The 16656-nt window shown below is 47.7% G+C and overlaps 1 protein-coding gene across 1 annotated transcript in view; it reads left to right on the top strand.

Annotated features, from left to right (window-relative positions):
• LOC144730360 (uncharacterized) overlaps positions 1-16312 on the top strand; it is an 86928-nt gene extending 70616 nt beyond the window's left edge. Inside the window, 10 exon segments of the mRNA XM_078611128.1 lie at positions 1836-2006; positions 2179-2456; positions 3703-3881; positions 7120-7213; positions 8416-8524; positions 9865-9993; positions 10564-10809; positions 11229-11445; positions 12208-12710; positions 13005-16312. Coding sequence (XP_078467254.1) covers positions 1836-2006; positions 2179-2456; positions 3703-3881; positions 7120-7213; positions 8416-8524; positions 9865-9993; positions 10564-10809; positions 11229-11445; positions 12208-12710; positions 13005-13258 — 2180 coding nt within the window. The 3' untranslated portion in view covers positions 13259-16312.
• Positions 16313-16656: the final 344 nt, after the last annotated feature.

Here is a 16656-nt window from a genome sequence, read left to right as displayed (position 1 = left end):
TCCTAGTTTTTAGTCATTTGCATAATAATATTAAATTATGAAATAGATATTATTAAGTCACATGTTCTCCCCTCTTCCGTTATTCTGACTGTTCTAAAAACGGTATGTCTCAGTTATATTATTATGTTTACATCCTTTGGACGTGACTGTCCCAGCCAGCCAGCAATACTTTTTATATTTTATAGAGCTCTGTCTCTGCCTGTCTCTTGAGTTCTGGACTTCATCACAATATATTTTGTATCTCACCCACTTCCCTCCCCCTAATACAGGTTTTTTTGGGTTAGGTTGTTAAACCTGCCACCACCCGACACAACAAATTAGTAAGGTTTGTCACGTAAACAGAACGTGCCAATTCGTTTCTAGTACAGCACACCAGTTGTGTGTTGCAGAGCAAATCCACAACATTTACAATCTGAGTACCGTGAAAGCCTACGTGTTAATCTTCCCTCCCCCTCTCTCCCTGTATCTCTCACCTTTCACCCTCGATCTCGTTATTCCCACCTCGACCTTTCCCGTCTCAATCTCTCTTGCCTCTCCATAATCCTCCCTCCCATTACTCGTCGTTTTCCCTCGCTCTGCTCTTTCGGTTTTTCTCTCTTTCCTCTCCGTTTCATGCCCTTTCACTCTTTCACTTGCCCCTTTCCGTTCCTCTCAGTCTCCTCCATGTCCTTCCTGCACCTCCCCTCCTCGATTCATACCTTTCAACCCCTTAGCAGTGCCCAACTTATCACAGACCAATTCAGACCTTATTGGTCAGCTTGTGCCCTTATAAATCTCAACGTCCATACTACAAAGTCCCATTACAAGGAAGAAACACAAACAAATATACAAAACATTTTTTGTTGCCTGTATTGAAACGGCTGTATGCACCGTATGGGCCTGATAACTCAATTCCCCTGTGCAAGGATACGGGTAAACTGTGTGGGTTGACAGGTATGTCTATCTCCCTATCCCCCGCTATCTCCTCTTTCGCATGTGCGCTGGGTCCACGGTCGGGATGGGGGGGGGGGAAGCGTGCCGTTAGTTCGATGCACAAACCTGGCTCAATACCGTGGGATCTGGGTGACTTTGCAACCGTGCAAGCATATTTGGCTGTGCGCGAGCCAGAAATGCAGGCGGGAATCCATCCTGCGAAGTTTTTTTATAATATAATATGACTATCTTTACTACCCGGCTTCGCCTGGGACTTGGATTCTTGTCTTGGATTAATACACGGCCTATGCGGAGGGTTGGGGGGGGGTGCGTGATGTCAGCAGGCACACTGCGTGACGCTTCCGCATGCGGGTGACGTGACAGAGATATGACGTCACCACTCGGCATGCAAAATACATACATTTCAAGTTTGTTGAATGTCGGGAAGTATGCTAAACATTTCGAACAGACACACATATTCACAAATTTCCCTTTTTATATAGATTATTGTTGCACTTGTTTACCCAGCAAAGCCTCTTGAGTCTCAAGATGTTTGTCAGGAGGGTCATGCCAAGCTTTTACAGTGGGGGATAACATTTTATATGTTCATTTGAATTTTTTTGGCAAATTTGTTCATGACACCGATTCGCAATGGCTTCCTACTCTCAGAATGAAGTCACCAGATCTTGAACTTCTGCTGTGAAGCAGGCGGCACGTATTTTCTCAGTTAATACACCGACAATATTAACCAGGGCGGCCTGCCGGATACGAGTCAGGAACCTCTGCAACAGGCGGCTAATATGCCACCGCTCGACCTTGTCACCGGCCAAAGGGATGACAGCCCTACCTGGGGCGGAGGGGGCCCTGGTGTTGATGCGGTGTCTGCTCCTCCCTCACCCCGCTGCCCCCCATCCCCTCTGCAGCCACGCTCTCCAAGGAGCGCATCTTCCCCACCAAGCGCAACTGCTGGGTGTCGCTGGAGAGCCGGCCCCTCGTTGCCGATGACCGCAACCTGGAGGCCCTCTTCCGGGACGAGGAGAAGGTTTGCTTCCTCAGCCTTCCCGACGTCGGTGCCAGTCAGAGGAACAAACAACGTGAGTGCCGTTCACCGCTCGCTTTGCCTCCCCTTTCGCTCGTTTGTACGAAACATGTTTATTAACTCGTATTGTCTGTGCAGTTTGTTGCTGGCCGCTTGGCATTTCAAGCCTTTTTTGGCCCTCTGTGAGGAAAACCAGGAGGAAAGTTTGTTGTTGGGTTGTTTCACAGCCGACAGGTTGCACATGCGGACAGTCAAGGTGAACCCTGACATGAGGAACCTCTTCCTGCGGATCTGCGACGTGGGCCAGCTCTCCGGCTGCGTGAGGACGCGCCTCGAGACCGAGAATTACCGCCCGTGCGCACCGCTGCGGCTGCTGGTGGGGCACCTCGTGCCGCACGTCCAGGCCTTCCTGATGTCGCGCGGCGACGCCTTCCGCCACGTGTACGACGAGCTCACGCTGCAGCGGAACATCGCTGCCACGCTCAAGACGATGAACTTCAGCCAGGTAGGGATAGGGGGAGTGAGCGAGCGCGCATGTGCGCGTGCGCCATCAACTCGACGGGTCCGTTTGTATTTCAAGTGTGGGCTTCTGGGTTGTGCCTCTCGAGTTTCTTCACGCACTACTTGCTGTGGGCATGTTCAGCAGTTAAATTAGCTTCAGCAATTGAATTAACCTCAGGAGTTGAATTAACTCCTGAAGGTGGCCCCATAATCAGTCGCGCGTGGTGAAAGCATTGGTGTGTGGTGAAAGCTTAAGGGAAGAAATACTCAACGCGCACGGCCCAATCAGGAAAACTACGCTGCGTCGGTACAATTGGTATTCACGCCATCCTTATGGCACAAGATGATTATAGTCTGCAGTAGTTTCATAGTACAGGAAGTCCTTGCTGCTATGTGGCTTCACCCAATTGGGTAATTTGCGAGGAACGATCAAAGTTGTAAAATGTGAACCGTGACACCATTGGCACGCGTGGCCTCCTCTTGAGGAGTGGGTGTGGCATTGGCGAGGTGGCTTCTGGTGGCTCAAGAAGGAACTCGCATGTACCTCCGATTAGTATGGTGCGAAACAAGTTAAACATGCATACATGCCATTGTTAAGATTATTTTACCGACGCACGGACCAATATTTGATTTATTATGACAACCCCCTTCGTCTGTGCACTCAAAACTCCTCATTGTGTTGTTGTGGAGGATTTTGGGTTAAAGCATATTTAAGCAAGTACTCCCGTCTATCTCCAGATGTTTATTTGTTTCATATAATTAGCTCATTGGCTTATTGGCCTTCAAGAGCAATACTATCCAGCAGCATTTGTTTTATCATCATGATCAATAAACATGTAATTATCATATTTATAATCTTCTCAAGTTATACACAAATGTGTTCGTGGAATTTGCATGAAAAGTTTATGATTTCAAAACCTACGTGGTAAAGTCACGTAGTTATTGGAGCAAACAACACAGAAAAAAACTGTGGTTGTGAAGTATTTAGTGGTGAAGTATGGTCACACAACCGCCATGCTTGACAATGCTCTGTGGGGAGGCCTTCATCCAGCAGTGAATTGACAAACTGTATAAAACAATATCTGTGTAATTCTACAAATGTAATCATCACATGTTCACCCCATAGATTGAAAACTCATTTCTTTAGAACTACTTTTTGTGTTTAGTTTGTTGTCCTACCCTCGCACCTCCGATTAGCACGGTTGGCTACGTACGGTGTGAAAGAAGTTCTCCTCCTCCGCCTTCCACAGGTGGGAAAGCTGTACGTGCTGCACACTCTCACGCTCCCGGGCGGCCCTGACGGCTCAGACGGCTCGCTGCTCGTGCGGACGGTGGAGGCGTCGTGCCGCCTGCAGGACACCGGGGACCTCTGCATCCAGAAGGACCACGTGCAGGACAACGCCGTGCGCGAGCTCGTCGACATTTTCAAGTGAGGAACCGCGTTTGCTCCTTTGCCGTCTATGGCGGCTGCCTGCGCCATCGTTTATCGATTCCCCTTTTCGACCGGCGAATTCGAGCTGAGCGAGCGCGGGATTCTCGTCGCACCGTTGGCTTTTCCACTGGCAATGTGCCTTGCCGAGGCAGAACCACACTGCGATTTGACGGCACAAGACAATCTCAAACTAAACTAAAAATTGTATTTTACCAGGTAAGGCTCACTTAATTCTAGCTTGTTTTCAGAAGCTTAACAAAGTAGCTTATGTAGATATTTACAGCAGCCAGTTACTCGAAGCGCATGTTTTTAAATGTGGAAGGAAAAACCGGAGAACCTGAAGAAAAATCCATGCGACCACGGGGAGAATATGCAAACTCCTAATATACAGTCGTCAGGGTTGGGATCGAACCCACGGCCTCCTGTATACCAAGCGAGGTAGTTAACATCTCACCACCGTGGCGCCCGAGATAGATCTGAATCTAGATCTGAATCTATCTCGGGGCGAAGCAGAGCCAGGAGTGGGGATGGTGACACGTGTTCTCACTGCCTCTGCCTTCAGTCGGTACAGTGTGAGGACATGTCGTCGTATTAACACAAACACACCTTCCTTTTTGCAGTCACCATAGGTAGCAAGATAATTGTTGAGAGGCTGTAGATCAGTGGTAGGCAACCTACAGCCCAAGGCCCCCTCGTGGTGGCCTGGTCTCAGTGTGTCCGGGATGATGTCTGGGGGGGCCACGATTAGTGCACAAGTACCATGTCAAGCTTGCGGCCCACTGAGGCGAAGGAGGGCTGCCCATGTGGCCCACTAACTAGCCGAGGTTGTCCATTCCTGCTATAGATGTAACGACCTGGGCAGTGCACTTAAATTTGTCTTCTGATGTCTCCCTCTGATTAACGCTCGGTATCTTCACTTTGTCGCCTGCATAACAATGTGTTGGGCGCTGCACGGCCTGTCATCCCACATGGCCACATTCATGCTCTCTCTCTCTCCTCACTTCATTAATGCCTGCAAAAGCTACTTACGTTTAGTAGGGTCGGCCTAGAATCCATCTCGGGCATATCTGCATTGCAATGAATATGAGGGCAATTTTCTATTGTGTGGGCTACATGTCCAGCATGCCCAGACCTAGTTAGTGACAGTTGGCATCGAGGAGCCTTCATGTACACAACGTGGCTTTGAGATGTCATGGACTGATATGGTACGGGAGGGTATGCGGCAGAGCCTCCTTGCCGATTGGCCGGTGCCAGTGGGGCCGGGATCTTCTTCTGTAGAGGAGGTCCATGCGGCTTCTATTGAGCAGCTGGTAGTGCCAGTGTTCCAGCGCCAGCAGCAACACTGTGTGTGCGAAGGAGCGTCGCTCACTCCGAGCAGCACGTCAGGTGGCAAACGCATTCATTCCATTATGAGACCTCCTTTGCCAGTAGTAAGATATAGTAATAGGTTTTTACCCTTTTATCTGGCACCAAAACTGACACCTTATACAAGGGATCATGTTTGCAATAACCACAACACAAGCAGTCAAAATGCATTTTGACTGCTTGTTTTGTGGTTATTGCTGCTTGTGTTGTGGTTATTGCAAACATGATCCCTTGTATAAAGGTGTCAGTTTTGGTGCATTCATTTCACTCTGTTAATCCGTTGCACTTGAGATCTGTGCTCTGACCACCTCCCACAGCCACCTTTTTGCCAATCCAAATGTAAACGTGGTCAGGCACAAACCCAATGGTGAAATTGACTCTGCATGAAGTAGTGAATGGCATCCTTTTTTGCTTGTGTGTTGTATTTTTATTATGTTTACTACTTACATGACCGTCTATGGGCTTGGTTCTTCACACTTACAGGAACTGTTGGTACCTTAATTCTGTTGGCCGTGCCTTGATCAAATGCTGAACTTGAGATTGGTTCCTAGAAGTCGTCTAAAATCAGGAGGGGCGAGGGACTTGCGTTGCTCTGCTCCCTATGGAACCCTATTCCAAGTTACATCATCTGAGAGCTGAGCTATGTTAACACGTGATGATGCTGATTGTAATCTCCCTGCCTCTGGAACCCTTTTCGAAGTCACATGATCTGAGAGCGGAGCTACGTTGACACATGATGATGGTGTTTATAATTTCCAGCAAAATGTCGAGCAAGCAAAATTTCCAAATTGTCAACATTTTGCTCCATTTTCAGCATTTCTCCTCCGGTTTGCTGAAAAAAAAATGTTTTCCAAATTTTGGCATGAGACAAATTGGTTTTATGGGCTTCGTTGGGTGATGTAGCTTTACAGCTCTATTTGACATTTCTGTTTCATTTATTTGGTATAGCCCTGTGAGCCATTCGGCTCTTGAATCAGGAGCAACCGCAACAAACAAAAAACTAAAACATGAACAAGAAAACATCTTAAAGTGACTATGCGCAAACAGAAAAATCCAGGGTAAAAAAGCAAAAACTTCCAGAAAAAGCACCGTATACCAACGCTGTGTGCAAAAATCCCAGTGGGATGCAAGTCAAACAACAACAACCACAAGACAACTTAGATTAAAGCCATCAGTCTAACTCCGTACTACAACAAACAAACATGGCCAAACCAAAAAACTTTTTGAAATCACCAAAATGAAGCCATGAAAGCAACATTGATCATAGGAACTGTGACCGAAATTTCACAATAAACGACATAAACAACATGTGCCACCAAACCCTGTAGCCATAGCTGGCTGCATGAGTCAACATTTTGCTCCACTAACCCAAACGAAAACAATTATGAATTTTAATGTATTTTTGTGAAAGCCTACGTCTAAAAACAAATGTTTTCTCGTTTTCTTTATTTTAGAATCTGGGTTGATTGTACGATGGCTTTGAGCTTTAAGTGTAAAGCACCGACGAGATGCTCTTGTGCGTGAAGGGCGTGGTATAAAAGCGACATCGTTGTCTGTATTCTTGGTTCTTTCGGTAAAGTCACATAGAAGGGAAACAATAAAATAATAAAAATATAAAACAATACAATTCTCACGACGTTTCGACTGCAACACAAGCAATCATGAGGTGTGAAAAACACAGCAAGAAAATTTGAAAAAAGTGGCGGTTTTTTCGTCTAAAATCAGGAGGGGCAAAACGTCGTGAGAATTTTATTGTTTTATATTTTTATTATTTTATTGTTTCCCTTCTACGTGACTTGACCGAAAGAACCAAGAATATTAATCCCTGCAGTCACGAAAGCTTTAAATCAAAATCGTTGTCTGTGTTTAGGGAGCTGGCTCGGTTGTTCAGCTGCGAGGACAAAGATTGTCAGCGGGACCTCGAGAACTTCCTCCACAAACTCTCGACCACCATGAACAACCAGGTTGGTCGCCAAAACATTTTAAATGCTTTGGGGGGTGGGGAGAGGGCGGCGTAGGGATAGCCCACTTATACCTCACAACGATCAACCCACCCAACAACGCAACCAAGTACGACTGAGTGGCAGACGTTTTACACTGATTGGGTTTTTTAAAGTAATGTCAGAGCCAATTTTGATTTCTGGAAATGTACCTAATTTTACGTTGATTTCTATTCGTGCGGGATTTTCAATTTCATCTGCAACGTGCTTAATTTTGTGCTGATTTTTGTTTGCTTCATTGCCATTAATTTATTTCATGTTATTGCTTTTTGACGTCTTGGTGACCCAGGCAATTCTATAAAACGAAAATTAAACCTTGAGTTCGAACTAAAAATTGTTCCTGCACTCTTGAAGGCCTCTCTGTAGCCTGCTTACTTTAAGACCTGAGAATTGTCATCTTATCCGTATCCAAACTGAATCCTCAACTCTCAAGCAAGTCAGGCTTCGGATGTGGATGTCGAACAAACGCCCGCTTCTTCAATAAGTGACTTCTTTGATTATTCGGATAACAATTATGCTCCTCTGTATCGATCAATCAAAGCCTTGACATTGTTGACCATAATAACAGACGGCCAGCATGTGGAATTAGCACTGAAGTGGTAGCTATTTCATAGATTACTTGAGGGAAATAAAACTTCAAAGGATCCAGCAGATACCTCTATGGTCTCTAACAGTCATCCTGTGCTCATAATACCGTTTATAGATATGCGAGCTAGAAAGTGAGCCCAGATTCAATCTTTATGCTGATACGATACTTTTCAATATCTTTGTCACTTTCCCCAAATGTTATCCGGATTGTCCTGTCGGAGCCGCGCCTCGGGGAGACAAGAATCCCATGTGGATCTCGCGCAGCACAGTGCACAAAACTGCTGAGATCGCTCTGAGCGACCTCTGATTCACAAACTGGAGGCAGCACTTTCCCAGCTCCACTGCTGCAGAGAGCTGCGTTTGTCGCACGACGGTCGACATATTTTTAATGATCGTGCGATGGGTGTCGGTCATGCCAATTCAACGTTCTGACCTCTGTGCCACTGGGCCACCTTTGCTGATGATGCGATCCTCCCTACGACTGCCACTTCTGTGAACGCCCCAATACATCGTTTATCTCCTGCCGGCTACTCAAGCCTTAATCGACCCAATTGATGTGCCGGTCTGTGCTTGCGCAGTCCCCCAACAACCTACGCAGGTTTCTGGCCGGCGAAGGCGTTGAAGATTTGCCCGAGGATGAGCCCAGGTGGATGGTGCCAAAACCGGCCGTGGAGGAGAATCCGCCAGGTGCGGTCCCCTTGCTCACCGCCACACTCACCACACACCTCACCAACCACACTCGCCTCACAAACTGCACGCACTCAATGCACCCACTGCACTCAACGGGCCAACCTCACTCGCCTCACTCACTACCCCAATCATACTCACCACCCCAATCACACTCACCTGACCAACTGCACTCAACACACAAATGCCACTCGCCACACTCACCACACTCATCTCATCCACTGGACCAACCTCGCTCATCTCACCAATCAAACTCATCTCAACCACTGCATTCACCAGACCACAACCACACTCGTCTCGCCAGCCACACTCGCCACACCAACCGTACTCCTCTCACTCACAAATCACACCCATCAGGCACATTCGTGGCCAGTAGATGGCAGCATGGAAAGTAGGTTCCTGAGAAATAAAAAAAATACAATACAGTACTGTATGATTATTTTTATTCTCTTATAGGAGTGAGATCTCAGGTAAGCCTAATTGCTCCCACAAACATATTATTTGGTGAGGAATTGACCAGACATCTCAAACAGAGGCTCCTGTGGATGAAGTCACGTCCGCGTCTCCCTGCTCGACCGAGCGTGGTTCGAGTTGCGATCTTATCCAGTTGCTCGTCAGCAATTTAAGTAGATTGTCAGCAAATAGGAACAATTGAAGCGCTTGCCAATCCACTTGAATATCCGCTTGCCAGAGGCTCAATAATTCAGTCCCTCAGTTCGATTGATCTCCCCTCCTCTCGTTCAAGACAATGGACTACTGTGGGTCCTCAAGCTTTCCAGGACACCCCTCATTGTGACCTCACTTCTCTGGGGTTTGATTTCTCATACTCTTAGTTTTTTCGGTAAAGTCACGTAGGTAAAAAAAAATTAAATTAAATTAAAATTAATAAAAATAAAATAATAAAAATCACGACGTTTCAGAGGCAACACAAGTCTCCGTCATCAGGTGGGACCGTCACAGCCAGATTTGCTGTATCAAGTGAGGCAGGGATTCCAAGATGCAAGTTCTTAACTACAAGCTAAGGGCGAGGAGAAGGGGGGGAACTTATCAGAATGTGGTAGCCAATGAATGGAACGTATTTGGAGGGGGGGGGTCCAGGCTAAAAGAGAGCACGAGGTGTAAGTAGACGTAGACGTGGACGTGTTTGTGCGCAAGCCCCTGTTGGTGCACGTGATAACGTATTGGAAGGGGGGGGGGGGGCTAAAAGAGAGCACGAGGTGTATGTGGACCTGTTTGTGCACAAGCACCTGTTGGTGCACATGATAGAAGAGAACGAAAATGCCCATGTTGTTTTTACCAGTGTTGGCTGACAATCAGATACGATTGATTTCTCACCGCAGCGCCCAAGCGCCCGGAGCCTAAACCCAGAGAGGTGGTCGCAGCGCCCAAGGAAGAGACGGACGAGGGCCCCAGCTTGACCTGCTGGCCACCCCGCGCCAGCATGGCCCTCAACACCAACGCGGCGCCAAGTACGTGAGACACGCAGAGAGAGACATTGAGCGAGACGGAGAGATGTGAATTTCCTTCCTTTGCCATCACAAAAGTACAACCAGTGTGTGATGTTGTGTTACGTTACCAACACGTGTGTAAATGGTAGAGTGGTGGCTCAGTGGTTAGGGCACGGTACTGTGAAACCCGGCGAATTGAGTTTAATTCCCGGCCACGGCTAACATAAGTTATCCGGTTTGTTCCCAAAGATAAAAAAAACATCCAAATGTAATGAGGATTAGCAAAACTATCACAATGTTGAAAACCTGACCACACATTTTTCACTTGGATTTCCACATAGAACCATTACCCCCCCCCCGACTGTGAAAACTTGACAGGGCCCTCCTGAAAAACAGTTTTGAGACTCACGCAGTGAAGCTTTGCTGGGTAAATAAGCGCAATAATAAATAATACCCCCGATTTAGGAAAACTTTAAATACAGTGAACGTTTCCCTGTTGTACATCGCGTCTTTCTTCTCTGCCTGCTGGGCGCCACTTGACTTGCAGCAGGGAATATGTCGGGTGCTAACTCTGTCCTTTCCCTTCGCCAGCATGCGCTCGCAAGACACTGATGGAGAACATCGAAAAGATGTTCCCTTCGCCGCAACCGGAGCACACGCCGCAGCAGCACACAGAGCGCCACTTCACGGCGCAGGGCGGGGAGCCTGGGGGCGCCTTGCCACACCTGCCCGGCGCCGCACCGCAGGGCTGCAACCCGGCACACGGACAGAGGTCGGGGAGCGGCCCCTCGCGCGAAGAGGGAGACGTTTACCCGCACGGGCCCTCTGCTGCCGCCGGTACAGCCACCGGCACGGGTCCTCGTTGATCTTAGCGGCGCGGTTTAGATGATACGCGGTATAATGTTGTATATTCCACAAATGAAAGACTGCATCCATCACGGCTTATCCGCAGAAAATCGGGTCCAGATATAAAAATTTTGTTGGTCCAAAAAAATAAGTTTTTTTAGCAAGATTCTTAAACCGTCGGTGATGTCACTCACATGACATCATGTCCACTGGCCTATCCTGCCAAAAATTATGTCACGTGGCACCGTCAGCATTGTTGGAAGAACGTAAATGATCCGAATGTCAACAATTTACATTAATTATCCTTAAAATCTGAAATCCCAAATGCTTAAATCTAAACTTCATCCTGCAATCACTTGTAGCCGCAGGGTTTTGTTGCTGATGGTTACGCCCGCCACCTTTTTTCTTAGATGGCCAGGCACAGCTGAAGCGACCCGCGTCGTTGAGCGCAGACGGCCGCTCCAGTGACGAGTCCAAGGACCCAGAGGGGTCGCAGTCCACGAGCCGGGGGGCCACTCGGTCCCCGTCCGCTCTTGCCGACTCGGAAGCCGGGGCCCAGCGGCGCCCTGCAGGCTCCGTGGGGCCTCCCCAGCACCCACCGCAGCGCGTGGACGGTGCTCCGTCTGGGTGAGGGCCGCCCCACCGGGCGCAACCGCTCTGTCCTTGCGTACGGTGGCAGCAAATGCGTTCGTGAGACGATGGTCAATGTCGAGGCCTCCTGGCCACGACGAAGAAGGCTTCAGGAGAGAGAGTTGGTGTGGTTGTGTCCCTCCGTTGAAGGAGCGACAGACTACGGTGGCTTACTTGTGTGGTCCGTAGTTTGGGTTGCATGGCCACGATCGCACTCCTGTGGCTCGTCTGTACTTTTCCATTTATGAAGTTGTGTGCGTCGGCCTGGTGGTTTTCTGATGCGGTTGATGGGTGGGGATAGTAGACTTTTTGCGGCCCACCTGGTACGTGTTTTCTTAAATGCAATGAATACCGTCATCAAGGCGAAATGGACATCGTTAATTCAAGTATAGCTCAGAGGTCAACACGCATTTTGCTGTTCAACCGGTTTCTATTTGACACCAACGGTTGGGATCCTCAAGCTGCAGTCTGCACCTCTGCGGCCATCTGGAATGCTCTTCCTTCCGATATTAGGAAGCCATTGGTTCTATACACTTTTTAAAATCTAGATTGAAAACTGAATTCTTTCAAACTGTTTTTGCGTTTGGTTTGTTGTCCTACCCCCGCACCTCCGATTAGCACAGTTGGCTACGTACGGTCTGAAAGAAGTTCAGCATACAACACTACCAGTAGCCGTAAAGCTTTTACCCACAATTCTAAAGCTATTCTAAATCGACGTTAAATCCTCGCCACGTTACAATTCCCGCCACCCTCTCGCAGCTCCACAGATGGCGGTGCCCGGCAGAGGGGCGAGGAGGAGGCCACCCGGGGAGGAATCGGCCCCGACGGCGACGCCACTGGCGCCGTCGCCGTTGTCGCGACGCTCCCACGGCCCTGGAGCCGTTTCGACCCCGAGCGCCGTCCGCCGCCGCTGGCGCTCGGCGTCCCCGTGTGGGAGCACGGCCGCTGGCCGCTGGACGGCGGTGCCGGCGAGGAGCTGGCGCTCTCCTCCGAGATGCTGCCCGACCAGCTGGTGCTGCCACCAGAGCACGCCGGCGAGAGCGCTCGGGCCGTAGGACGCTGGGGGGAGCAGCTGGTGCTCGCCTTCCTGCTGGCCTGGAAGGACGACCAGAACGCCTGCCCTCGGCCCACAGCCGTGGAGTGGACGAGCGAGCACGGGCAGAGCGATCTGCCGTACGACTTCGTCGTGCACATGAGCGGCGGTGAGCAGGAGGAGCTCCTCGACGAGCACCGCGCCAACGGTGGCGCCGCCAACGCGGGAGGTGGGTAGATTGAAGCCGCTCGTTGCAACTCCACGTTACCGTGCCAGGGACCTTTGTTTATCAGAAAGCCCGGCAGGTGGGCACGATGGCCACCAATGTCACCAGATGAGAGTGCCGGCGGTCGGTGGAAGGGGTGATCCCGATTCCCAGACCGTGGCCCAGCGGCAGAGCAAACGTCGCACTTTCCAAAGCTCCACCTTTACCTGTCACACTTGCACCCGTGTTCTGCTCTATTTCTCCATTGACCACCGGCCACCCCCTTCCCCCCCCCCCCCCCCTCCGCAATGTCCGCAGACGTCGTCTGCAAAGATGCCGCCAACAGCAGAGAGAGAATTATCTACGTGGAGGTGAAGAGCTCGCTGCTGGCGGAGAAGATGCTGTGGGAGATTTCGCCGAAGGAGATGGACCTGGCGCTGAGCCTGGCCGAGCGCTACCACCTGTACCGGGTGTGCAACGCCGGCGACTCGGCAGCCGTGCGCCTGCACCGCGTCACCAACCTGGCGCAGCGCCTGCACCGCAAGCAGCTCAAGCTCTTCCTCTTCGTGTGACGTCGGCGCACTGCGCCTCTCCACTTTTATGTTGTGCGCTGTCTGTGTGTGTGCGTGCGTGCGTGTCTGGCGTGTTTTCAGGTTGTCACCGCGTGCAGTTACGGCACGAGATCCCGACGTTTCGCTCCTACGTGCCTGGGGAGCTTCGCCACAGGAGATCGACGTCGCTCCGAGTTCCCAAACACGTGCAGCGAAATGTCTGAGGTCGTGCCGAACAACGTGCGGCGCAGCCCATAAACACGTTGGAGAGCAGCGCAGCACAACTGCACAAACCTAGACATTCGTAGGTGTGTGTAGGTGCTTGCTCACAGTATACTGCCCCAACAGTCTGTACGGCTGTATGCGGACACTTTGGCTGTTTTGTGCAGAGCTGGCCACTGCTGCTTTATGATCACAGATGTCCATCCATATAATTCCATCTTAGCCAATGATGCAGGCCGACAGACGTTTGGACAGTCAACTTAAAAAAAATATATCTTATCTTTGTTGGGAAGGCCCACACTACCACGCGTTGTGTTTAATGCGTTTAAATTCAACGTGTGGAAGTGCTTTAAAAATTTTGTACGACCAATTTTAGAGTTTTATATTTTTTGGGGAAGACCAAATATTACTACATTTTGGAATCGACAAATGGCAGTAACAGTAAAAAACATTCTAAAGGGGCATTACTTACTACTTTTTGAAGTTTGTAATATTTTTACCATGTTCAGGTAAAACAACCCAATAATACAATTGTTACGTTGTTGAATTTTTACACGAACATTTGAATGGGCAATTAATACTGTATTTTAAACAATGTTTCAATGTTATTATAGATGCTTTGTTTGGGGCAGTCTTGCTTGCCAAGTAGTAGCATCAGTGAGTTTCTAGGAGCAGCAGAACAGAATGTTACATTCCAAGGCCCTATCTCAAGATGAGCCATTACAAAGGTTAGTTTAAAAAAATTCCTATTTTTACAAAGCACAAATTAAAACTTTTATGGATAGGCTCTTTTTAAGAAAAGCTGGAAAAAAATGTTTCCATTAGTCTCTTCTGGAAATGGTCCAGTATACTCCATTGTTCAACTCTTTTAAAGTTTTACGTTTTAGGACTTTTTTAAAGTGATATTTCCAAGAGTAAAATAAAAACATTACAGTGTACATTCCCCGTTACTAATTCCCACTGACAAAATCCGTTACACACCTTTTTTCCCCATTATGGTGAAAATTTGCCGTTTCTATACCAAGCAATTTGTAAAGCATTTAACTGTGCTAACTGAAATTGATGTCGCCGTCCAGAGGCACACTGAATGTTTCTATGGCCCCCGCACATTACAAACCATTGTTTTGCGATGTACTTGAATGTTAATCTTTTGGCAGGTCGCGTGTGGTGGGGCATAGTGTAGGTATGCCAGCCTCTTCTAAGTCCACCTGGCCAGCGTGAAAGAACAGGCCAGATATCTTGTATAAAGGGGCTCCCAAGAGCTCCGACTCGTGGAGGCCCTTCTGCCGGAACTCCAATTTCAGAACTGCAACTTTGCCTTTTACCTTTTTTCACTCCGGTAACAAAAAATGTTTCCTCTCTCAGAAATGTGCATTGGGCACACCACTCCGGCAGAAGGGCATGCAGCTCTGTCCAGGACAATGCGGTAGAGATAAGAACGGAGCTCTTGAACTCAAGAACGGAGATATTTAGTTGATGGATGCTGGTAAATGCACTGGGAAGGAACAACACATTCCTACAGCTGTGTGTGCTTGGTCTTGGTAACAGGACCAAGGTAACAGATGCGGTTGATTAAGACTTTTGGGCTTAGTATATCCAGATTGCGTTGTTGGCATTGTGAGATCACAAAACCCCTTTCAGAGGACGGTAATAGTGAGCAGTGCACAATGCGGTTGTGTCAGGGATGCCCCTTCATCAGCGCCACGTGATGGACCTTGATGCCTCGTAAAGAGAGTCATGTGACTTCGGCTAAATAATTAAGACTTCAGAGATTAATATAACATATGGGAGGTGGAAACCAAGTTTAATTTGTGAGTGTTTTATCGTGTGGGTTTTTGTTGATTCGGCTGAAACCATGGACTTGACATTTTGAAAAGATCATTCAATGGGTGACTGTCCACATTTCAACCCAGGAAGGCAGTCGTCCTGGATTATTGCTCTGAAATGTACATTTGCCTGATCTGTTCTGATATTCTAAACAATGTTTTATGTATAGCGAAACACAAGACTCGTCGTTAAATGCTGTACTTCAATGAGGGCTACACATTTAATCTGATAAATAGTGGTATGCTTAATTGTACATGATAAACATTGATTTATATATACGCTTGTGTAACATAGGTAATACATTTTCAGCATTTTTTTCCAACTTTTGTAATCTTAAAAAAATTTGCATTTACCAAGTACAAGTTTGTTGAGTGGCAATGTTATGTTTTGTGAAAAGCGTTGCTTGTTTTACCCTGTTATCATTTCATATGGCATCGTGAAAATGTAATGGATTCATTTAAAACAGTTTAAACATTTTTAAAGGAAAATGGAACCACATCAGTTTTTTTTCTCAATTTGACATTACAATATTTTAAAATTTGACACTTTCATGTTTTGTTTCTCTCGCGTGCTTTATTAATGTATGTGTGCAATATAGGAAATATTAAATTGGGATGCAGTATTTTAAAAGACGTTTAAACGAACCATTAAACAAATTACCAAGTGACTGCTGGAAAAAGAGGTAGCTGAAGAATTGATGATACCGCTGGGGAAAAAGTCGTAAAATGTTTATGCGGCAAGAACGTTGGTGAATCCTTGCTGTGCTTGTTTGTTGTTGTTGCACCGATGGGAAACTGTTTAATAATAATTCCATTTTAGACAGTGCCACGATGGGTTTCCTTTGTCGGGCAGGTTTCAGGGCAGGTGCAAATCTTCAAGGAAGGATTTATGATCTCTGCAGAATCTTAACATGTTCTTAAGGATCATTTGTGTAACTAAAAAACCCTGTTTGGGTGACATTTTACTGAGTTATCAAAAAACAATGACATTCCTCTGAATTGTGCGAATAAACATCGTTTCAATGTTTCTGTAAATGTCCATTCTCTTTCTCAAACAATGGTCCAAGTTTATTGAATCTCACTCCCTCCGACCTCCAAGAAGTATAAATGTGTGCGCCGCAGCCGCTCCAGTCGGTCACCGGCAGGTTGCCGGTGAGAAAGGTCTGAGAGGTAACTCTGAAACCATTTTATTGTATTGTCTGAACATTTTTAGTTGACCTAATCTTGTGAGTTGCATATTAATGGAAACAGTGACAAAGCCTTAACAAGTTCAGGAATGGCGCACAGTCGTCGTGGCCTTTATCCAGGTTACTGAAGAGGTAATGTGATGCATCCATCATAGCTGTGGTAGTGCAGTACTCTAAAACCAGA

The sequence above is a fragment of the Lampetra planeri genome, chromosome 35, assembly GCF_965212315.1.
Source record: "Lampetra planeri chromosome 35, kcLamPlan1.2.h2, whole genome shotgun sequence".
NCBI lineage: Eukaryota > Metazoa > Chordata > Hyperoartia > Petromyzontiformes > Petromyzontidae > Lampetra > Lampetra planeri.
This window is presented reverse-complemented; position numbering and strand designations above follow the sequence as displayed.